General features: G+C 39.9%; 3 protein-coding genes and 1 long non-coding RNA gene across 6 annotated transcripts; 3 read left to right on the top strand and 1 right to left on the bottom strand.

Annotated features, from left to right (window-relative positions):
- LOC109712127 (AT-hook motif nuclear-localized protein 17-like) lies at positions 3,300 to 3,908 on the top strand. The gene is made up of 2 exons (XM_020235551.1): positions 3,300 to 3,419; positions 3,609 to 3,908. Exons 1-2 carry the CDS (start codon positions 3,300 to 3,302, stop codon positions 3,906 to 3,908), a joined length of 420 nt encoding a protein of 139 aa, XP_020091140.1.
- Positions 9,664 to 12,807, top strand: LOC109712227 (beta carbonic anhydrase 5, chloroplastic). The gene is made up of 9 exons (XM_020235678.1): positions 9,664 to 9,963; positions 10,058 to 10,125; positions 10,373 to 10,528; positions 10,612 to 10,660; positions 11,178 to 11,291; positions 11,379 to 11,432; positions 11,534 to 11,616; positions 11,741 to 11,846; positions 12,301 to 12,807. Exons 1-9 carry the CDS (start codon positions 9,853 to 9,855, stop codon positions 12,496 to 12,498), a joined length of 939 nt encoding a protein of 312 aa, XP_020091267.1. The 5' UTR covers positions 9,664 to 9,852; the 3' UTR covers positions 12,499 to 12,807.
- Positions 13,131 to 22,298, bottom strand: LOC109711860 (mediator of RNA polymerase II transcription subunit 6). 3 transcript variants are annotated; one of them, XM_020235176.1, is made up of 6 exons: positions 22,209 to 22,298; positions 16,690 to 17,016; positions 16,442 to 16,616; positions 15,710 to 15,779; positions 14,079 to 14,188; positions 13,131 to 13,782 (listed from the first exon to the last, which is right to left on the bottom strand). In XM_020235176.1, the coding sequence occupies exons 2-6, from the start codon at positions 16,947 to 16,949 to the stop codon at positions 13,618 to 13,620; spliced, it is 780 nt and encodes a 259-aa protein (XP_020090765.1). In that variant the 5' UTR covers positions 16,950 to 17,016; positions 22,209 to 22,298; the 3' UTR covers positions 13,131 to 13,617. The 3 variants fall into 3 exon arrangements, with proteins under 3 accessions (XP_020090765.1, XP_020090766.1, XP_020090764.1); XM_020235177.1 differs by lacking the exon at positions 22,209 to 22,298 and having other exon boundaries at positions 13,131 to 13,502; positions 13,594 to 13,782; positions 16,690 to 17,798; XM_020235175.1 differs by lacking the exon at positions 22,209 to 22,298 and having other exon boundaries at positions 13,162 to 13,782; positions 16,690 to 17,797.
- On the top strand, positions 20,988 to 22,302 carry LOC109711861. The gene is made up of 2 exons (XR_002216696.1): positions 20,988 to 21,074; positions 21,234 to 22,302. It is a non-coding gene; the product is annotated as an uncharacterized LOC109711861 (long non-coding RNA).

Raw genomic sequence — 23,375 nt, 5'->3', positions numbered from 1 at the left:
GGTGGGTGGGTGTGTTGCTGCAGAGAGGTACGAATGCATTGATGGTGTTGTTTTCTATCGAGTGTCCACAATTTCTATGCAAGTTACAGGGGATGCAAATGTATTCGAGTTTGCCGAGCAATAAGTAAGAATAAAAATTATAAAAATATATAATTTGCTTAGTACATTCCATTTATTTTGCTCAAAATTTAACTTTAAAAATATATTTGCAATATGTTGAAACGTTAAAAAAAATATTTTTAATATTAATCTTCTAAAAAAATAAATTAGAAAGTTGATAATTTTCAGATTAAATATTTACAATCAAAATCTGACTAAATAGATAAATATTTTCAGATTAGATATGTGTCCATAAAAAAAAAAGACTTTAAATTTTGAATGCAGGTGCGTATTACTTATTTTTAAGATGATTTTAGCTGTACTTATCGAATTAAATTAAAATTTTAATAAATTAATCATCAAAAGTCGTGTGAGGTGCACGAGGCATGTTGATACACAGGGTGTAGGAAATAATTTCCGTCGACATGCCATTAAATAACAGATACGAGTGTGATGTGAAAAGACGAAACAGAAAAAGAAGACTCATTTGCTGTAGTTTTTCTTTTTTCTTTTTTCTTTTTTTTTTTCCCACCCACCTCTCCTGCACACTACCATCTCGCCGTCAAATCAACAGAAAATGTATTCCCCAGCTCATGATTTAAATTAAAAAAAGCTTTAAATACCATTCATATTAGTTTCAAATTTTGTGATTTAAAATATATCAATTAATGTCATGTGATTTTATTTTTATCTTCTCGTCAATTTTTCTGTTAATATTTTATTAAATTGTATATAAAAAAATTTTAGATATTTTATTTAAATTTATCGAATATTTACTTTAGTACTTTTTAGTTTTAATTTTGTCGCGGATTTAACCAAAAAAATAGTAGAATCAATAATAAAAAGATAAAAATAAAACCACAGAGCACTAACTTGATACACTTTAAATTATAAGATACTAAAATAAATAATAAATGTGAAACCATAGAAATGATATTTGAAGTTTACCCTTAAAATTAACAGAGAAAATACTTCACTTTGTAATACATATATTTATATTAATCTTAAAATTAGAGTGGATGTTTAAACTCCTGCACTAAAATTGATAGAGCAATACTAGTCGTACATTTATTATAATAAAAATATATATTTTATATTCAAGAATTTTTTGTGACTAAAGTTACTCTCTTTAGTTATCAATTTTTTTAAAATAAATTACACTTTTCTTTGGTCCTCAAACTGTAGGGCGTGACATTGTAATTGTTTGAACTTTCTAAACTATTATAAATAAATTTAATATAATTTTTTCATTAAATATTAATTAATTATTAATATAAAAATATAATAAATAAAATAGTACATAACTTTTATATTAATAATTTATTAATATTTTGTTAAAATAATAAATTATAAAATCTAATCATAATAATTTAAAAAATTTAAATAAAAAATTATATAAATTAAAATTTAAGTATTAAAATATCACGCTTTCTGTTTGGGAACCAAAAGTGTAATTTTGTTGTCTATTTTTGGCCGATTTGTATAAAAAACTTATTAATTTTGAGCTTTTGTAAAAATAGGTCATCTTTTTGAATTTTACAGATTCGGATTGAATTTTCATAAAACTAATCAAAATATTTTTATTCCATTTTCTTTCTCTTTTTTTTCTTCTCTCGTTCTTTCTTTTTCTTTCTCTCCGAAGAGGGCAACGAAGACGGAGGCTGCGCGCCTCACCTTTCTCCTGCACGCCTTCGCTTGCGCCTGCGCACTCTTCTTCCGCCTTCCTAGCTTCCGACCCCGCTAAGACCATGCTGCGACTTCTTTTTTTTCTCTCCTACTCTCCTCCACCGTCTTCCCAGTTTTTTACAATAGTACAGAGAGTAGCGTCAAGTCCTCTTCCTCTTCTTTTTCTCGTTTTTTTTTTTTCTCTTCGACTTTCCTCCACCGTTTTCGTGACCCTCCACGACGGTAGCGAGAACAGTGCCATATTCTCTTCCTCTGTCTTCGCCGACGTGGGCACCGACACCTGCGCCAGAGAAGGAGGACTCGGAGCGAGTGCCGATAAGAGTCGAGCCGAGGAAAAAAAATGCAGAAAATAAAAAAAATAAAAGAATAAATAAAAAAATATAAAGAAATGTGCTTTTTTTGACAATAAAAATGAAAAAGTAGAGAAAAAAAGAAAATGATGAAGTTACATTGCTTCAAGAGAACGTTGCATTGTTTTAGAGGAATATTGCACTGTTCTAGAAAAAACTTATACTTCTTGAGAGAAAAATTATACTTTTTGAATAAAAATTGTACTTTCTTGAACGAAAGTTGTACATTTTGAATGAAAATTGCACTCTTTGAACGGCGATATTTCGATTGAGGTCGCGGCGCGGCCTGGGCAAGGTCGGAGGTGAGGAAGGCAAAGGGAGGGTGTGCGGGCACGGGCGAGGGCACGCGGGACAAAGGCGAGGCGGGCCGCCTCTGCCTCTGCCTGTGCCGCCCTCTTCGGAGAGAAAAAAAAAAAAAAAGAGAATATTTTGATCAGTTTTTTAAAAATCCGGACCAAAATATAAAAAAATGATCTATTCTGATAAAAATTTAAAACTAATAAATTTTTTATGCAAATTGGCCTTTATTTTTAGATAATTTTTATAGAAGAAATTAAAATTTTAAATGTAATATGGTGTATACTAGGTAACGGCATTCCAAATCGATATTGGGCATCTTACACCACAAACACATCAGTGGTTTGGTGCTCATTTTCAAAGCAAACAGATTCAACTTTGAAACAAGTTGAAGCTAGCTTGGAAAGGAAAGTAGTGTGCGTCTTAGCTTCGTGGCAGTGGGCCCACAAATTAAGCGCAGAGCTTCCCACTCTCCATTCCATCTCCCCCTTCCCCACATTCCATTCCCCACCACCACCCTGCTGCGGCATCCTCTTCAGATCCAGGCCAATTATATATATATATATATATATATATTACTCTTCCAAAATACCATTTATAGAGAAGCTAAATCAAATCAAATCTCCATGTTCTCTAGAAGCTTCCCCACCCGATTCCACCGCCAAGAGCGGGAGAGCCTCTCCGACGACGTGTCGAAGGGAGGAGATGAGGAGGTAGAAGGCGGCGGCGGCGGTAGTGGAAGCGGCGGCGGGGAAGCGGCGGCGGCGGCGGCGGCGGCGGGGAAGCGGCCGCAGCGGGCGCCCGCGGATCAATGAACAAGCCGAGACTCGGGCCCAGACGCTGGCGGAGCAGTCGCCGGCGCCGGCGATGCGGCCGCACGTGCTCGAGATCCGGCCCGGGCACGACGTGGCCGACGCCCTCGCGCGCTTCGTCCGCGGCCGCGGCGTCGGGATCTGCGTCCTCTCCGCCCACGGGGCCGTCTCCGACGTGACCCTCCGCAGCGGCGGCGGGCCGCCGGCGGCGGCGGCGGAGGGCGGCGCGGCGGTGCGGCTCCTCGGGCGGCTCGAGGTCCTGTCGATGTCGGGCGCGCTCCTCCCCCCGGCGTCGGCGTCGGCGTCGGCGTCGGCGTCCTCGGCGGCGGCGGCGGGGCTCACGGTGTCGCTCTCGGGGCCGCAGGGGCAGGTCCTGGGGGGCACGGTGGCGGGCCCGATGGTGGCGGCGGAGACGGTGGTGGTGGTGGCCGCGGCGTTCTCCAACCCCGCCGTCCACCGCGTCCCCGCCGACGACGACGACGACCCCACCGCCGCCGCGCCGGAGGAGGATCGCCACCACCAGCGCCGCGGCCCCGCCCCGCCGCGCTCGGCGGCGCTTGCGGGGGCGCCGGTGACGTCCGTTTACGGCGCCCACTTCCCTTCGGAGGTCGCTTGGGCGCCCACCGCGCGGCCGCCTCCTCCGCCGCCCCCGCCTCATTACTGATCGCCAATTAAAGCTAATCTCTTCCGGCGCTTAATTTTCTCTGTGCATGTTTTCATTTAGTTAAATGTTTCACTTTTGCTCGAGTTACGAAAATTACCGAAGCAATCAAAACAAATGGTTGAAAGATTATTTATTCTCTACGCCGGATCCTCATAACTTATCGAGAACAATTTCAATTTCAATTTCAATTTTTCGCCGTCTAATAAAAGGTTCCCATAAAAAAGGCTTACATGCTATAGATATCTAAAATAAAGTAAAATTTTACTAAGATTAGAATTAGATGTAATTTAAAATAATTAGAGTATGAATCTATTTATACTGCGATTCGAGATACGTTATCCAGTGCATTATGTTTATTATGCAATTGATGGCTCCATAGTCGAATACGTTTTCTAAAAATGGTCCATGTATATATGTTCTATTCTTTTTTAAAAGTAAAAAGGGTCCACATGTTGATGATATATATGGTTGATCGCATTCAACCCCGGTGGGCTATGATTTCATTCGTGCACCTGGTGCATGGGTGCATGGAAAAAGATGGCTAATTAAATTGTTTTCTAGTCAAGAGAATGTGCGCACAAAAAATTAGTAAATTTTATGATTGTATCAAATTTTGTTAAACAATAGCCTCGAACATTTCTAATTTTAAGAGATGTTTATGTACTGCAGTCGGGATTTAGTAGAGCACACATTAATTCCAGTGCTGCCGGGTCCAGGCAATAATTTCTGCTAATTAATGGCTAGGGTTTTCCGGTCAGAGATAAGACAAGTAGGGTGGCAGAGAAAGTACAGCACAGCAAGACCACGCCTAAAAAAATATATATAATAATAATAATAATAAAAAATACGCAAGTTATATTACTGATTTGATGTTTGTAACTAATAAGATGACTCTCTTTAGATTCATCCGTTTCATTATAATTAAAAAAAATATAATTAATTTATTATTAATAATATGGTGTAACTATGATACAGTAGACCTTGCTGAGTCCCACCTGTGCTCCTCTAATCTAGTAAATAATCTTTTCTCTTTCTCGGTTTCTGGTGCATCTGCTTCGCTCGTGCAAGCAAAGACGCTGAAGAGCTAATTAAAGGAGCTTTGTGGAAAGTTTTGGATGGTGCGTTAACGGGGAGTGTGCCAAATCAGGGTCAGATGGGCGGGGAGGTTGTCTTGCATGCAGTGGAAAAAATGTATTATGTAGAAACTATATCATATTATTTAGGATAAATTTTAAATATCATCTTTATAATTTCGCATTTCTCACTTTAGTATCGTGTGATTTAAATTGTATCAAGTTAGTATCATGCGGTTTTATTTTTATCTTTTCGTCAACTTCTCCATTAATATTTCGTTAAATTATATACAAAAAAATTTCAAGTATCCCATCTAAGTTTATCCAATATTCATTTTAGTATCTTTTAGTTTTAACTTTGTCACTGATTTAACGAAAAAAAATTAGTGAAATCGATAACAAAAAAATAAAAATAAAACCACTGGGCACTAAATTGATACAATTTAAACCACAGGATACTAAAGGTAGAAAGTGTGAAACCGCAAGGATGGTATTTGAAATTTTTTCTATTATTTATATTCAATTAAATTAATTTTTTATTTTAAAAAGTATAATAAAAATATTTTTTTGAAAAAATTATGATGAGATGGGTTTAAAAATATTAGATCATCCATCTAACTGCCACATTTTAAGTTTTTTTTTTCTTTACTGCGGTACTATATATATTACTATATCTCAAATTAATTATTTTTTTAAAAAATATAATAATTTTGTAGAAAAGAATGATGATGATGAGATAAAAAAAAATTTTAAAATAAATTTGACTGAATGAAGACACAGATAATATAGAGCTGAAGCAGGATTCAAAGAGCAAGACAATACAAAACAAAATATAAAAGCTAGATGTGGCTGTGAGAGAGAGTGGCTGTCCTTTTGGACCATGCCATAAACAAAGTAGTTGTACTTAAGATGCATCTTGAGAAGACACATCTCTTACAATTATTCAATAGGATCTTACTCGTTTTAAAAAATAGTTTGGCACATTATGTTCAGGCAAACTCCAAAAAAGTTTAAAAATAACTTAGTCTTTGGATTCTTAGGTGTACACATAGATAAGTATATTTATAATCAGGAGATTTTATATTGAGAAAACTCTTTAGTAGGAGTTTTAGTAAAATAATTTTTTTTCATAAAGTAAGTGAACCAATAAAGACCTCATAAATACTTAAGAAGATGTATAGATAACATTGCTTTGTTTTAGGGCTTTTTTTGCAAATAGCCCCCTGACAAATTTTATTTACAAAAATAGTCCCATCCAAAATTATTTGCAAAAATAGTCCTGCCCCTGCCACGCCAGCGCCACGCGGGCAGGACGGGCCCAGATGTTTAAGCTGACACGGTGAATCATTCACCGTGTTCAATACAAGATTTTTGTATTGGACACGGTGAATGGTTCACCGTGTCCAATACAAATACTCCAACAATGACTAAGTTGGAGGTATTTGTATTAGACACGGTGAACCATTCACCATGTCCAATTATTTGTATTGGACACGGTGAATGGTTCACCGTGTCCAATACAAATATTTCGATCTTAATTATTTTGTATTGGACACCGTATCCAATACAAAACTTTGTATTGAACGCGGTGAATGATTCACCGTGTTCAACTTAACCATCTGGCCCAGCCCCGCCCGCGTGGCGCTGACGTAGCGCTTGCGTGGCGAGATCAGGGCCATTTTTGCAAATAAATTTTTGACAGGACCAAATTTAAAAAATTTTTTGTAAGAGGGCTATTTGCAAAAAAGGCCCTTTGTTTTAGATTTTTAAAATGGCCCTATGACTCGAAGTACGGTGATGGCACACAGTCAAAGATTTTGCCTTCCAACATTGCATCAAACTTCGTGCTTTCTTATTTCCACTATGGCGAGCGGTAGGGCCGCCAAATAAGATAAAACTTTCGGTGGTGAGCTTTCAAATAGTGTCTTTTGATCCACTGATAAATATTAATTTTATCTTTATTAAAAATTTATTTAGAGTTTTTAAATACTAAAATTCAAGAGTTTGGCTATTATATATCGTGTTCGTATTTATAAGTCATTTTCAATAATAGAACTTCCGAATTAATGATCATAATTTAGAACATTTGAAACTTTTAAAAATAAAATTTTATAATTTTTCGACATCATTTATCTTATAATTATAAGATCTCAAAATTAATAAATTAATAAAAATAAAATAAAGGTAGCGGATAGCATGCTATCTATCTCTCAAAAAAAAAAAATTTAGCGGCCGGTTTGAAATACTTGCTAAGTTAATAGTGTAAAAGAGTTGAAATTAGTTGGATTTTTGATAGAAAATTATATTTATTGTCTAGATAAATATCAAGAACTTCAACCTTATATTGAAGGATCTAATTATCTATATTTAAGACGTCGTTCAATTTCAACTGTTCATTTTATACCCGTTTTATAGACATTATTATAATTTTAAAAAATTATAAAATTTTTTGTTTAAAATTTCAAATACTCGAAACCATATTTAACGATATGGATCGTCGATTCGAAAGCTCCATAATAATTAATAACAACTTATGAGTAGAAAAAGCTATATACTTATAAAAGTGTAATAACCCTACTCAAAATTTAAAATAAAAAATTTAAAAAAAATTAAATTTTTTGATAGAGATAAGAATAATCCGTTACGACGAAGTTGGGTTACCCAACTCAGCATCATTAGAGAACTCCCCACTAAAGATTTTTTTCCGTTAACAAGCCATTATTTTATTTTTTTGAAAGAAAGATACTATGCTATCTGTTTCTTATTTTTTAAAAAATAAATTTAGTCGAAAATATGAGACAACTAGATTTTAAATTTGAAATCTCAGATATCGACTATTAAAATTTTTGTTACTTACGCTAGAAACGATCGGTTAACAAGCCACTTCTGTAATGGTGAATCCCCCTCCCGCGGTATCCAAAATAACTTTCTCAAAACTGCTTTGTACAGTTATCTACCGTATATAAGAGACATCAGCTCTATACAATGAAAAATTCTAGAATGCAACGGGTATATTGGTGACGTGGCGTAACAAATCAATCAAATATCTCCTTTTAGAGGTATATGTCCCATCATGATTGTAAAAAAATATTTTTATTATACTTTTGGTTGAAAAGAAGGAATGTGATGGGCTTGTTATTGATGACATGGTGCAAGTGTGATAATGTAGAATTCCTCCTATAAAACAGAACGTTTCAAATAACTTGGCCCCGTTCAAACATGGGGCACAAGTGGCGTTTAGAATATCTAATTAGTTAATTAATTTACAGTTTCAATTATTAGTGAATGTTATATTTCTTCATATCTTACTAGTTATTTGTAATATTATTTTTAATATATTTGAATAAGAGTCACCGAAGATTAGAGACTGAGGGTTCAAAATTTTTCCGATTTTGAAACTACATTTATAAAGTATTTTAGATTTTAGATGTCCCTCTACAAAGCTCACATTTTCTATATCTAGCTCAATCTTATATACTGATTTTACATAAATTAATTATATTATATATGATTGTATTTGCAGAATAGTGGGCGCAAAAAAAAATCTTGTGTATGATAATACCCGAAGCTACGTTCAATTTTTATCATTAAAAATATTATTAATCTAATCAAACTACTTTGGTGCCGCATAAATTTCAAAATTTTAATAAGTAATAATGTGTATTATTAGAATCAACAGTAGTCTAAATGATAAAAACTTGATCAAAATAAATACCAAACATTAAAAATCTAATTATAATAAAAACATTGATAATAAATATCTAAAATTTCAAATTTGAGATTTACCTTAATTGTATTATATTTCTAATTAAATTCATAAAAAAAGGGTAAAAAGGATGATGACATATTATTTTTTTCTTAAAAAGGCTAAAAAAAAAAAGATAAACTTCAAATACCATCCCTGTGGTTTCGCATGTTCTCACTTTAGTACTATGTGATTTAAAGTGTATTAAGTTAGTGCCCTATGGTTTCATTTTTATTTTTTTGACAGTTTTTTCGTTAATATTTCGTTAAATTATATACAAAAAATTTCAGATATCCTACCTAGGTTTATCGAATATTCACTTTATTACTCTTTAGTTTTAATTTTGTTGCCGATTTAACAAAAAAAATTAGTGAAATGATAATAAAAAGATAAAAATAAAACTACAGAATACTAAATTGATATATTTTAAATCATAGAGTACTAAAGTGAGAAAGAAAGTGTGAAACTATGGGGGTGGTATTTAAAGTTTTTTTTAAAAAAATAAAAGACTAATTTGGCGGACACGTGTCGTTAACATCGAGCTTACTAGGTGACAATTAATTGACAACGCACTCCCATTATCCTGGCATTAAACCCGTATATAATAATCCGTACAAAGCACAAAACAGGTCACGACATTAATCCCTCCCACGTGGCTCTTCTTTATTGGTCGAAACTAGTGTTTCCTGTTTGGTGCAACACACCTGATTAATCATTGTACTTGTCCCAGCTTCCTTGGCTTGGCCTAGTGGAAGCCACGTGTCTGATGTGAACGGATATAGATCATCCGGATAGTCCCACCATCATAAACTATGAGTAGACACAATTGACGGTTGTGATGAACTCAACGAGAGAATGGACGGAAGATCTATTTCGCGCATAGAAACTCGTATGCGAGCAAAATCGAATCCCTTCCACCCTCGTAGACTCCGCCATTAGAGCGTTTGCAAGGCACGTCGCTCGCCTCGTAATCTCCGTCAAAATCGCCGTCTCTTGTAACGCCGTAAATGTCTTTAAGCCCTTCTCCTCCTCTTCTTCTTCCTCGTCCCCGTTCTCAAATGTACGGATCAGAAACCCTAGATCCCAAATCCGATTCAGACCCTAAATTTAACCCCGTGCTCCTCCCATGGCGTCTTTGCTCCGATCTCCTTTGCCCTGTGGCCTCAACCTCACCGCTTCGACCTCCGATCACGAAGCATTCGCCGGGTTCTCCGCGAGCTCTGTGAGAGCTCTCAAGGTGAGCTCCTCTGATCGATTCGTTCTCGCGCTCTTTCTTATTTGGAGGGTGCGATTCTTTTGTCGAGCTCAATTTCTTTCCCTTTTGATATTAGATCTCCAATTCGCCGTTGATTCTGCGGAGACCACGAAATGCATATCTCAGGATCCTGAGATCCAATGAGTAAGCTTGTCCTCTCCTGTTTTTAAATACAAATAATTCAATTTGATGTACAAAGATGGAATTGGATGGTATAAATTTCTCAATTGCTGGATCTATGAATTCAGCGGATTCCAAATAAATAAGTTTGTCACACTGTGATGCATCATTTATGTGGAAGCAATTATGAATCGTAGTTATGAGATTTTGTTTCCTTAATTATGTTATGAACATTCTGTACAAGGTAAGATTTATTTATATCTATTTGCAGGAAGAGAGTTTATGTAACAGAGGCTTCAGAAGAGCCTTTTGGCTTGAGCCAAGAAATCATAGATAGTGAACAAAGATTTGCTGAGAGAGATACAGTGCTTGATCCATTCAAAGAGTTGGAGTACAGGTTTCTGGATTTCAAAAGGCGAAACTATGTGTAAGATGAGTCTCATGCTATCCTATTTTGCTTGAAAAGGAAACACGAGTTCTCTTGATTAATCGAGATTGTATCATGAACAGGGAAAACCTGGTTAATTATCAAAATCTTGCTCAGCAGCAAGCACCAAAGGTAATATAGCAAACTAAAATCATTTGTCTCAAAGATACCAATTGCCTCTTAGCCATATTTGCTTGTTTTGGTACTTTCGTCATTAATATGTATCCTCGGCGGATCTTCCATTAACATTTTATTTTATTTTGACTGTATACCTGGTGCTTATTTCCAACCTTCGTATTGACTTTTTCATTTCTGTTACTTTTATAAATACGCTTAGAGGTCTGTAGTCAATTTGTGATCTAAAACTTAACCAGTAGCAATTGAGCTCGATACCCTGACCCAAACCAATCATTTTTGAGTAAAATTATCAGTAGTCAACCATAATATATATTGGTTATAAAAAATCTGACAAGATGTTATGCTGTTTGTGATTTCAAGTATCCAAAATTTAATGCCTGTTCAAGACAAGCTTAGCGAGGACCACTACAATCTGTTGCCATTCCTTCACTTTTTAAATTTCACAAGTTTTTGGCCATCCATCTTTAAAGTGATAAAGTATTCTTTCCCGACTAACGCTTTTTAAGTGCAGTTCATGGTAGTTGCATGTGCAGACTCTAGGGTCTGTCCTACCAGTATTTTGGGGTTTCAACCTGGAGAAGCATTTACAGTTCGGAATGTAGCAAACTTGGTTCCACCGTTTGAGGTACTCTGTGTATGCTGGTGGAACTTGTATGCAATAAAATCATGCATGTGTAATTTCACTGAATAATGAACTCATATCACATTGCAGCATGGGGCCTCAGAAACTAATGCGGCACTTGAATTTGCTGTAAATTCTCTTGAGGCAAGTAATTTATTATGATAATAGCATCACTTGAATTGTTATCGATTTGCACGATACGGCAATATTTATTCTGAAGAAGGAAAGATTGTTGCTATATGTAGGTTCCAAATATCCTAGTCATTGGTCATAGTCGTTGTGGGGGCATTCAGGCTCTCATGAGTATGAAAGAGAATGCTGAGTCGAGGTAACTAAGAACTACAGGCCTACACATATTTCTCTGTAGTTTGGTTCCACTTGCGTTGCTTTTCCTTGTCTGGTTTCTTTTATAGCTATTCTCATAGTTTGCATTTGTGGTTTAATTTCACCAGGAGCTTCATCAGAGATTGGGTTTCAGTTGGGAAGAGTGCAAGATTAAGCACCAAAGCTGCAGCAGGGGGTCAGAGCTTTGAAATGCAATGCAGGCATTGTGAAAAGGTATTGCCTCTCTTCCTTTACTAAGACATAGGTTTGTATGAACATGACGACACAAAGGTGCAAGTTACTTGTATTATTTTTCTCTTCATTTATCATTTCGTCTAGGATATAGGTATTATAAAGATTTGGTCCTAAATTTGTTTAGATTTCAACAAGGAGGAACACAGATAGATATGGTTGCCTACACATATTTTATCTCTTTATATATATAATAATATAATTCTATAGAAGAGTGGCAAGTTGCCTTTGCAAATAAAAGCAGTTTCTGGTTAGGTTTGTTGGCCAACGTCCATGTTTCTTGTGATTTGAGAAACAGGGAACTTCCTATGAATATATAGCATCTATGCTGAATGCTTTTTTTGATGCTTTCAACCAAACTAAGCCTACGCATGCAATTCCAACTCTGTCTTTCTGTTCAGTGCCAATTTGCAGAAAAGTGTTATTCTCTATGCAGGAATCAATCAATGGGTCATTGCTGAACTTGCTAACATACCCGTGGATTGAGAAAAGGGTAACCGAGGGAGCCCTCGCGCTGCATGGGGGCTACTATGACTTTGTCAATTGCAACTTTGAGAAGTGGACCCTCGTGTACAGGAAAGGATTAGAGGGGGGTAGCAAGTATGCCATTAAGGATCGATGTTTGTGGTCCTAAAAATGTAAGAACTTTATCACCAGTACCGGGTCCGGCGCTCCGCCTGTTGACCAACCTGTCCAGCCCATCTTCATCCAGACTCTATCATTGCCGGGAGTAGGGATCGATATCAGCCAGATGTGGGCAATAGTTATACCTTCTTTCTAAAATTTGTTCTGGGTATAATTCTGTGGTTTAAATTAAAACATCCCCTTTGCAGTTGTATAACTTGTATTCTGCATGTTGTAATCCTGTATATTTTATGTGAATCCTCGTAAATGTCTTCGGACTATTTCTCTTTAAATCAACCCTGCATATTCTCTTTTTCTCTTTTTTTTCCCCCTTCAGTTCGTCTCCACTGCTATCAAATAGCGTGTCGCTCATGGAGTAACCTTAACCCGTTCTCCGATTCTCTTTATTTCTCTTTTAAAACTCTTTAGTCAATTACAATAATTATCTCGCTTCTCTATCCATTTATCTTACATCGAAACAGCCGCCTGGTCGTATAGTATACCTAGTCAGATTTCTTGGCGAAAAGAAACCAAACGGAATAAATCAAAGCTCAATTAAAACGTTTGCCATCCGATTAGGCTGAGCACAACATAATTTGGCAAAGGAAGTTGGTCAGAACTGCTTTAAATCAAGCTTTCGTATCAACCATAGTAAAGCTTTTACATAAGCGCATGCACAATTTCTTTTTTAGAAAAAGAAAAACAAACGAAAGGGGAAAAGCAACAACTGGTCACAACCAGCTATAGTTTAGTTCCCACTTGATTGCTGTCTATATCTTTCTCCACTCGCAGAGGGACGTCAATAACAATTCAGAAACTTCTCGCACTAAAACGGAAAATAAAAAAAAAATAGAACTTAACTCAGCATCCTAATATGTATGCATGTATGAGGTCTACCCTAACATATATACAAACATGAGGACCACTAGGATAATGTCAAGTTATCTTGTATGAATTATGAGACTTGTTATAGGGAAATTACTTAGACAAGGTAAATCAATTTCTAACATGGATCTCCGCTTCATGTACAACAATGTGTTACTGAATCCTGAGACTTGTTATAGGGAAATTACTTAGACAAGGTAAATCAATTTCTAACATGGATCGCCGCTTCATGTACAACAATGTGTTACTGAATCCTGAGCCTTTTGGCCGGGCCTTGATCGATGATTGGGTCCAGTGGCGGAAGCTGCGTCTCCAAGGATTGTTGATCTTCAGGGCCTTTCTCGGGTTCGGACGTTGGTGGAGGCATGTAGCCCTCTGGAAATGGTGGTGGCGCAGGGGCTGGAGGTAGCTGCACCGAGGGAGAAAAAAAAATGGAACTAAAATCCTCGCTTCCCGATAATAGAAACTTTAGGTAAAGTACAAGATGATTGAAAAATGTTTCAACAATATAATAAGTTCATACGGTCGCCAATAGCTTCCATGGTACACATGAAAATGTTTTTCTTTTGTAAAAAGGATTTCTTTGTAAGATTCAAGAGCCGCAATCAATTTTGAATGTACGGACCTCTATTTTCTTATCATCCTACATCAACCGAACTATTTGTGCACAACTGAAGATACCTTCGTCGCACAAATCAATTTTACCTTCCTTTGCAACGAAGCAAGAATGTGATCAACTCGCTTTAATTCCTTTATGTTGATTGTCTCCTTCGTCGTCTTTGATTCCGAGCTGGCTGCTTCACTTTCAGCTTCAGCTGCGACACACAAAGTGTAAATTTTCGGCTACTGTGGGAATAGTTTTGTAAGTTTACAAAACCAGTTAAACAAGTTCGTTGTGGAGACAGGACAAAACCAGTCTAATGGGATTCAAAAATCCTAGCATCAATATTAAGTAGAACATATCAGGGGCTTAGTGCTTCTAAAAGCGCCCCAGCCTTATAAACTGGATTTTGAAGTTTCGAATTACCAGTGGGTCACAGAGAAATAATGAATCTTAACAACACTAATGCCATACAGTTGCAACAATGAAACAAAATTAGCCTAGAATATATAATGTAGGGTTATTTGCATACACGTCCCTGCAAACATAGTGAATTGCGGAAATATCCCTGCAAAACGGAAACTCCATAAGTTGTCCCTGCAAAAGTCCTAATTTATGTAGATATGTCCCTCTGATTAACATCTGTTAGAGAACTGTTTATTTTTTAACAGTTTTCATATGAAATGACCATTTTGCCCTCACAAATATATCCCTCCAAAAGCATCTTCCCCCTCTCTTTCTCGTCCTCTTCCTCTTCGGGCCGCCGGAGCGGATGGCGGCGACGGCGCAGGTCGAGCTTGCCGGCGACAAAGAAGAGGGAAGAGAAAGAATAAGAGGAAGAAAAAAAGGGAAGAGGAAGAAGGAGAGGAAGAGAGAGAGGAAGAGGGAAGAGAAAGATGAAGAGGGAAAGGGTTCGTCGCCGCGCGCCGCCGCCGCATCTCCTCCCTCGCCGGCGACGAAGAAGAGAGAAGAGGAAGAGGAAGAGGAAGAGGAAAAGAAAGAGGGAGAGGCAGAAGAAGAGGGAGAGGGAGAGGGTTCGCGGCCGCCGTCGCATCTTCTCCCTCGCCGACGATGAAGAAGAGGGAAGAGGAAGAGGGAGAGGAAGAAGAAGGGAGAAAAGGGAAGAGGGAGAGGAAGAAGGAGGAAAAGAAAGAGAGAGGGTTCGCCGTCGCCGCCGTCGTCGCCGCCGTCGCTGCCGCCGCCGCCCTCGCCGGCGACGAAGAAAAGGGAAGAAGAAGATGAGGAAGAAGAAGAAGGGTAGGATCGTAAATTTACCTTATAATTAACCATGGTTAAGTACTTTAACCGTGGTTAACGAAAATTTTCTAACAGTCCTTAACGGCAGGGACATATCTGCATAACTTTAGACTTTTGCAGGGATAACTTATGGAATTTCCGTTTTGCAGGGATATTTCCGCAATTGACTATATTTGCAGGGACCTGTATGCATTTAACCCTATAATGTATAAGCCTCTGAAATAAGTAATGTCAGATGAAGCTCAAAGTGATAATATAGTTTGTTAGATCTCTCTCTCGATCTCTTATTTCAGGTTCTCACTAAAGCGTTCACTGGGCACTCATCTTGATCTGTAAAAAGATTTCTATGCATAAAAGCCAGTTTACCCCCTTGTGAATAGATAGCACACCATTTTCTGCACCAGGCATTTTAACTAAAAAATTCCATATTACCCAAAAGATTCGCTACGCAAGTAAAAGAACTTCAGAAAACAATTACCGTGTCCAATCTTTTCCAACTTGGTGGATGCGATGTTAAAAGCTTTTGATATGTGATAGAGAGCCCTACCCTGCAACATGCAATTGCTGATCATCATAAAATAATAGGAAGGATTTCAGAGGGTGAGCTCAAACAAATAAAGAAATGATATTCCGAGCACCATAGTAACGCTGTTACTCTACCACAGCTCACACTCAAACAGCCGATCGCATCACTTTACTCGAAGACTTCCACAGTTTTTTTGAGTTTAGATAATGTGATAGTTAAAAGCAACGAAACAACAATCGAAGCATAATCATGTTGATTCCCAAGTATTAGCAGCATTTCCCATAGTAAGTAGATCATCAAAGTTCAAACACTATCAAGTCATGCTCATTCCCAAGTTTCCTTCAATCATCTTTCAAACTGGAAAAAGATAACTGCTTTACCTCGGAGTTCTAAAAAGGACAGTACTGTTAACTAGCAAACTTATTAAAAAAGCTTTTGTAGTAGAGATCTCAAGAAAACGAGGTTATTAGCTTCTTCAATCAAAACTCATTCTAGTATCAATCAAGTAATCCACTAGCTGAATTAAGCCATTTTCTGCTGTAAAGAAAATCCCTATACTCTATCCTCATCATTTACCCTAATTATTGAGCTTCTCAACATTGTGATTGACACAATAGAATTAATTTACACATGTAACAACTACACATTCATCTTAGAAAATCTCTTGAGGAAGGGGGAACTCACAATGCGCGCGGCGAAAACGTTACAAAGCTGAGGCGACTGGTAGATCGATCCGTCGAGAATGTAATACGTGAGCATCGGCGTCACCTTCTCCGGGCCATCCCTCTTCTGCTTCCGGATCACGAACAGGTGGGGCTCCATCACCTCGCTCAGCATGTACTCGTTCCCCGTCATCTTCCTGCACCGCCACCACAAGAAACCCTAAGAAAAGAAACCCTAGGAAAGGGGGGAGAGGGGGATCGGCGTCGTACGAGAGGTGGGAGAGGTCGAGGGGGTGGATGGAGCGGGCGCGGAGGGTCTCGTTGTTGCAGGAGAAGTCGTAGAAGGGGGAGAGGGCGAAGTAGTCGAAGACGAGGTTGCGGTCGAGGGGGTAGGTGTTGAGCCACAGCTGGTCGCGGAAGCAGATCCCCGTCATGTCCGTCCCCGGCGGCGGCGGAAGCGCCGCCGCCGCCGCCGCCGCCGCGTCCAGGCTAGGGTTTTGCCCCGTCGGAGGGGCGGGGGTCGCCGCCATCGCCGTCGCCGGAGCGGGAGGAGGACGGAATCTGAGGGTTGCTGAGGCGATTAGATTATTTAGATTCTGTTATGTACCGGATGATTTGGGGTGATTTGGAGGTGAGTTTGTGAAAGAGAAGGAGAGGTAGAGAAAACAAAGAGAGATAAGGCGAGAGATTGGGAGGAAGAGGATAGGGTTTTAGAAGAATTAGAATAGGGTTTGGGGAATGAGAAAGAGAGGATAATTGGGGAAGAAGACAAGCTAGTTCATTTCCATTCCTACCCTTGTAATGCTTAACATTCTCGTACTTATACTACTTTTGGTTCTATACTGAAATGAAAATTACATATTCTCTGAGGGTTAACAACAAAGTGACAAAATAAGATGTTGTCGGGTTGGGCTGCCATTCGGGGTAGTTGGGCCCTCTTCTGGGCTTTCCGGTTCATAGCTGCTTGTAACGGGCAATCGGGCGTCGGCTCGACCTTATCCGCATCATCCGCTACCCGGCGGGTACTGGGTTCGCGTTTTGCCTCCGCTCCGAGATCCTGAAGCTTCGATCCGCCAGTCCTCTTCTTCGCCCCAACTCCATGGACTCCGTCGGACATCCCAGCGCCCTCTCCGAGCTTTGAGGATGCCCTAGCTCCGTCGTCCCTACCAGAGCTCCGCCCGGACCACCTCTCGCCTGACTGTTCCATCAAGCTCGCCTGAGCCCTTCGAAGACGCTTCTCGTCGGCCCACCTGCCGCACCTCCTCCTCTCCACCTGCTGCTGCCACTTATTCTTCTTCTAGCTAGTAAAGCTGCTACCTTTACTCCTCTTCTACATCTAACTACTAATACTACTACTACTTCTACCAGGGTTGTTACAATCCCTTCCCCTTAAAATCATCCTTGTCCTCAAGGATGGATCTTGCTGACTGGTTTGGGGGATCCCATTTGCTTCCCCAGCGGCACATTCTTCTTCTTCAAAGTTGCTTCTTTTAAGCCACCTTTGGAAACCTCCTCCGGCTGGCAGCATGGACGGCGGCCCTGTTGGGGCAGGGGCTCACCCTTGGGCCCTTCAGGATGTCGCAACCTGCGCGCTGCCGGGTCTCCCCTCGTCAAAAAACTGGGTTGGTTCAAAGAAATGCAACTAGAGTTTTGGACTCCTTCTGTCAGCTCCGCTATGTTGCTTGTGGAATATTGACTCCCAGTGTACATGTCTTCTCCTAGAGAGACTTTTACTCCTTTTTCTATCAGCATGATATGTGTTCTCTGTTGTGCTCTATTTGATTGCCCTTCAAAAATGTATAGTACTTGTCCCCTTCGCTTGAACCAACTCAAATTTGAGTCCTTCATAATATTTCCAATAGTAATCGAGGCATTAGTTGGAGGGTAATAGGTATATTTACCCTGTAAAACTCTCTCTCCTGTTGAGAACTGGCATCTGGTGTAGGACCACCACTCTTCAGGTTTCAACTTCTTGTAGCAATGTGTGGGCCTATTTTCTCCCTTAGCTCTTAAGCAAACTTCACATTTTGGCACTAACTGATGCACATCCCTTTCGATTCCTGACCATCGAGTGAACTGTTCAATTCCCTTATCAACTTGCCACGCCCTGGGAGTATGAAATTCAGTTAACAGATGGTCTTCTTCACTTCGATTTTGCACAGCTTGCATCCATTTGCATATAATCATGGTAAGCGCTTTGCATTCCCCTATTATGTGCAAGGTAACACCCAAATTTCTATCAGATTCCTGTAGCTTGTCTTGTTCATAGGCCAGAAATCGCGAGCATGGGTGAGGCCTCTTAAGCACAGTCCCTAGCTCCTTGTACTGCATGTCCATCCTCTCTAATACCTTCAGTGGACCATAATACTTTGAGATAAGCTTTAGATTTATCCTTGGAGCTGTGTTGGTAGGCTTGGTGTTACAATTGGGTTTAGAGATTGCATACACTATTAGCTCTGTGGTAACTTGCTTGACCTGGGAGCCTTCCTCATCACCATCCTGCACTTCCTGTTTCCATTTTGGCGTAAAAATGGTAATTGGCCTGCATTTGCCTTCTGCAAGTAGTGTAATTTCCCATTCTTTATTGGATTCTTTCTGTTTGGTTTGTTCATAAGCCAATGCCAGTGAACAGGGATGAGGCCTTTCAAGCATAGAACTAAGCTCCTTATATCCATTCACAACGCTGCGCACCATGCTGGCTTCTGCCAGGCTAGAGATTTGGATTAACTTGTGGACCCTGAAGTCCTCAGATCTTGCTTGATAAGCTTTCTCTGGCTTTTCATCAGTTAAGCCCCTGCTCCTTACCCCTTGTGACCTCTCTGCAGTAATTTTCTTCCAAGGAGGTTTATCTTTGCAGTTATCAATTTCTCGCTTTTCTGCCTTTGCTTTTCCAGCTTGTAATAACCCAGTCTTCAAATCAGCCCGACCTGAGTAGCACCCAATTCGTAACAGCCCAATCTGAGTAGCATCCATCGCCGATTGTAATCTCGGAGATTTGGTTGGCTGCGATGATGATTGAGGTGCTACCAAGGGTCGATCTAGGCCCGATTTGGTTCCGAGCTGAGTCGTAACCTTCAATGATGACTTCGATCTGAGAACTGGATGGCGACAATGATGATAGGTTCCACGCCCAATAGATCGCTTCCAGAGCTTATGCTGTTGATGCTGATGATGAATTTGATCCAACCAGGGTTGTTGAGGTAGTGGGTTGTTATCAGCCAAGAATTTGTGACCTGGCTTCCTTCTTGCAAACTGAGGGCCAGAATCTTTGCTTCTGGCTTTCCTGTAATATACTCCTCTCCGTATCCATAGCATAGCTCTTGCGTCTTCGTCTGCTTACTTGCAACAGCCCCTTCTATAAGATCATGATCAATGTTTTCTTTAGAATTATGGGCTATGTTCTTGGCAGCTTCTGTAGTACTTCCAAATTTTGTTGAAGCTGCGTAGGCGTTTAGGGCATATGTTACAAGCCCAGAAAAAGATTGAAATGGGTGCTGAATCTGAAACAGCAAAAGAAGAAGCAAGTGAGCCACAAGAAGTAAATGAAGGGAATGTCTATGAGGCTATAAGTATCATGGAGTCAGTTTGCACTTTACCACATCTCGGAGCAGACAAGACTGGCGGCGTGCAGGTTGCGACTGCCTGAAGGTCCCGAGGGTGAGCCCTCGCCCCAACAGGTACCGCCGTCCATGCTGCCAACCAGAGATGATAGGCGAGTGTGGACACGAATTGGAAACACCTCACACCAGCACAAGGTGACGCAAGAAAACAGAACAGAGGTTTCAATATGGCTTAAAGGAAACAATTCTGAAGAAGAAGAATGTGCCGCGAGTGAAGCAAATGAGAGCCCCAAACCAGTTCAACAAGTTCCATCCTTGAGGACAAGGATGATTTTAAGGGGAGGGGATTGTAACGACCCTGGAGAATAAATGGTAGAAGTAGCAGTAGCAGTAGTAATAGTTAGCATGGGAGAATAGTAAAAATAGCAACTTTACTAGTTAAAATGGAGAATAAAAGTGGCAGCAGCAGAATGGTGAAGGAGCGAGCTCAGTGGGGTGAACCGGCGGCAAGGGCGTTCAGGCGGAACTCAGGCGGGCGACGAGGAAGGGTGGCGCTGCGGCCGCGGCAGCCTTCCCAGCGACTGTCTCCCTCAAGAAAGCGAAGGCGCCGGCCGCGCTCTGGAACCCGCCGCAGGCCTGCTTGAGCCTTGCGGCGATGGTGCGATCGGCGGCGTGGGCGATCTGCGAGTAGACGGAGGCAGTGGGGGAAATGGGAGGAACGCGAAGGGAGAAGGAGGTCCGACAGCATCTACGGTTGGGGAAGATGGAAGCCTTGCGGGTCGGATCGGCAGATTTCCGGATCGGAGGCAAAACGCGAACCCAAGACCCGCCGGCAATGGATAGTGCGGAGAAGGCGAACCCGCAACCCGCTTGCCCGTTTACCAGACAACTTCGGACCGAACAAGCCCAGCGGAGGCCCAGCCTGCGAGTGAATCGCGGCCCAGCCTGCTCTCACCCAGTTTACATATTGTTGTTTAGCCCTTATAGGATAGTTTACTTTAATTTCAATACCAGTTGTAGAGGAATATATATAGCTAACAGAATGTAATGAGAAGATCATCAAGGAAAATGAAATAGTCTATTTCTCCCCCAAAGGTTCTTCTCCAAACCCTTCTTCTTCTCTATCCCTTATCTCTATCCCAACTCTTTTCCCTAACCCTCACCTCTCAATCCTCATCTGTCTATCTCTCTACCTCTATTTCTCTTCCCTCTAACTCAATCCCAATTTCTATCTCTATTTTCTTACCCCTCTAGCCTCGGTTACCGATTACGTTACCTCGGATCCACGACCAGAAGCACCGAGAACAGCAATATACAAGCCGCTTCAGTTCTTGCTCCAGGTACTACTCGAGATCCATTACTGCTCCATTCTTGTGATATCCCACCATGATGCAAGTATCAGTTTCATCCCTTCCCTGGGATCGAAACTGCTCTGATACCAATTGTTATGTACCGGATGATTTGGGGTGATTTGGAGGTGAGTTTGTGAAAGAGAAGGAGAGGTAGAGAAAACAAAGAGAGATAAGGCGAGAGATTGGGAGGAAGAGGATAGGGTTTTAGAAGAATTAGAATAGGGTTTGGGGAATGAGAAAGAGAGGATAATTGGGGAAGAAGACAAGCTAGTTCATTTCCATTCCTACCCTTGTAATGCTTAACATTCTCGTACTTATACTACTTTTGGTTCTATACTGAAATGAAAATTACATATTCTCTGAGGGTTAACAACAAAGTGACAAAATAAGATGTTGTCGGGTTGGGCTGCCATTCGGGGTAGTTGGGCCCTCTTCTGGGCTTTCCGGTTCATAGCTGCTTGTAACGGGCAATCGGGCGTCGGCTCGACCTTATCCGCATCATCCGCTACCCGGCGGGTACTGGGTTCGCGTTTTGCCTCCGCTCCGAGATCCTGAAGCTTCGATCCGCCAGTCCTCTTCTTCGCCCCAACTCCATGGACTCCGTCGGACATCCCAGCGCCCTCTCCGAGCTTTGAGGATGCCCTAGCTCCGTCGTCCCTACCAGAGCTCCGCCCGGACCACCTCTCGCCTGACTGTTCCGTCAAGCTCGCCTGAGCCCTTCGAAGACGCTTCTCGTCGGCCCACCTGCCGCACCTCCTCCTCTCCACCTGCTGCTGCCACTTATTCTTCTTCTAGCTAGTAAAGCTGCTACCTTTACTCCTCTTCTACATCTAACTACTAATACTACTACTACTTCTACCAGGGTTGTTACAGATTCAACTACTAATGCGAAAGCCCGAGAGTCGGTTCGGGTTCGACAATTAATAGACGAAACCAACACTTTTGGTGAAGTCATTGTAATTTATATTTCATATCATGGTACCACTTTATTTATTTTTTTAAAAAATAATTAAACTTTAAATTTCAGATTCTATCACGTTAAAAAAATTCATTAATGGTAGTGATTAATAGGATTTTAGGTTATTAAAACAAAAAAAAGGAATTTACTCTAGTTATCTCGGTTAAATAGTTAATAAACTGAGAAATGCACTCTTGTTCTTGACTAGATTCCAAACGTCATCCTGAACTAGTCACTAGTTCAACTTAATCCGTTTGACTTTTTTTAAAAAAAAAAGAAAAAGAAAAAGAAAAGAGTATTGAAACTGATCACTGAACGTGCTAAGCAAACCAGAAGGAAAACTAAAGTTTCTTGATCCAAAAAATAAAAAAAGAAAAAATAGAGCTCCCAGGAACTTAAGCAGAAAGATTTTAACAAGATTTCAGAGAAAAATTGTCAGCTCTTCTCTAACAACAGTACATAACCAACACTTAGGGGCCGTTTGGTTACATGTAGTTGTAATTGCATTGCAGTTGTAACTGTATGTAAATGCAAATTTTGTGTTTGGTTTGATGTATTTAACTTCAACAACTGTAGTAGGAACTGCAAGAAGAAGCCCAACTGCAGCAGTTCGAACTACGCCCAAATTGGCCGTAGTTCCAACTACAGCAATTGGAGAGAGTAACTTTAAATAAAAGGTATGCTTACCTCCTCAATATTTTTAAAACAAAAATTATTTTCCTTTTTTGTATTGGAGTAAATCTCACCATCATATATATAAAATAATAAAATTTTAAAAATTATTTCTCAACTGCATGCAACCAAACAAATTATTTATACTTGCAGCGCTTTCTACTACATCCAACCTAGCAAGATTCATATAGTTATAACTACTGTATTTCCAACTGCATGCATCTCTAACTACACTGCATTATAATTACATTTAATCAAACGGCCCCTTACTGCATAAGCAAGGGAAAGAACAATAGGGAGACAACAATAAGGAGGTGAATGATACCAAGTACTCTGAGAATAAGGAGTGAAGGAAATAACAACATTCACCAAGACACACATTACACACCCTCGCAGTTGTTACAAAGATCCCAT

The sequence above is a fragment of the Ananas comosus genome, linkage group 6 (assembly GCF_001540865.1).
Source record: "Ananas comosus cultivar F153 linkage group 6, ASM154086v1, whole genome shotgun sequence".
Classification (NCBI taxonomy): Eukaryota; Viridiplantae; Streptophyta; class Magnoliopsida; order Poales; family Bromeliaceae; genus Ananas; species Ananas comosus.
Note: the sequence above shows the minus strand (reverse complement) of the source record. Positions and strands in the feature narration are given on the sequence as shown.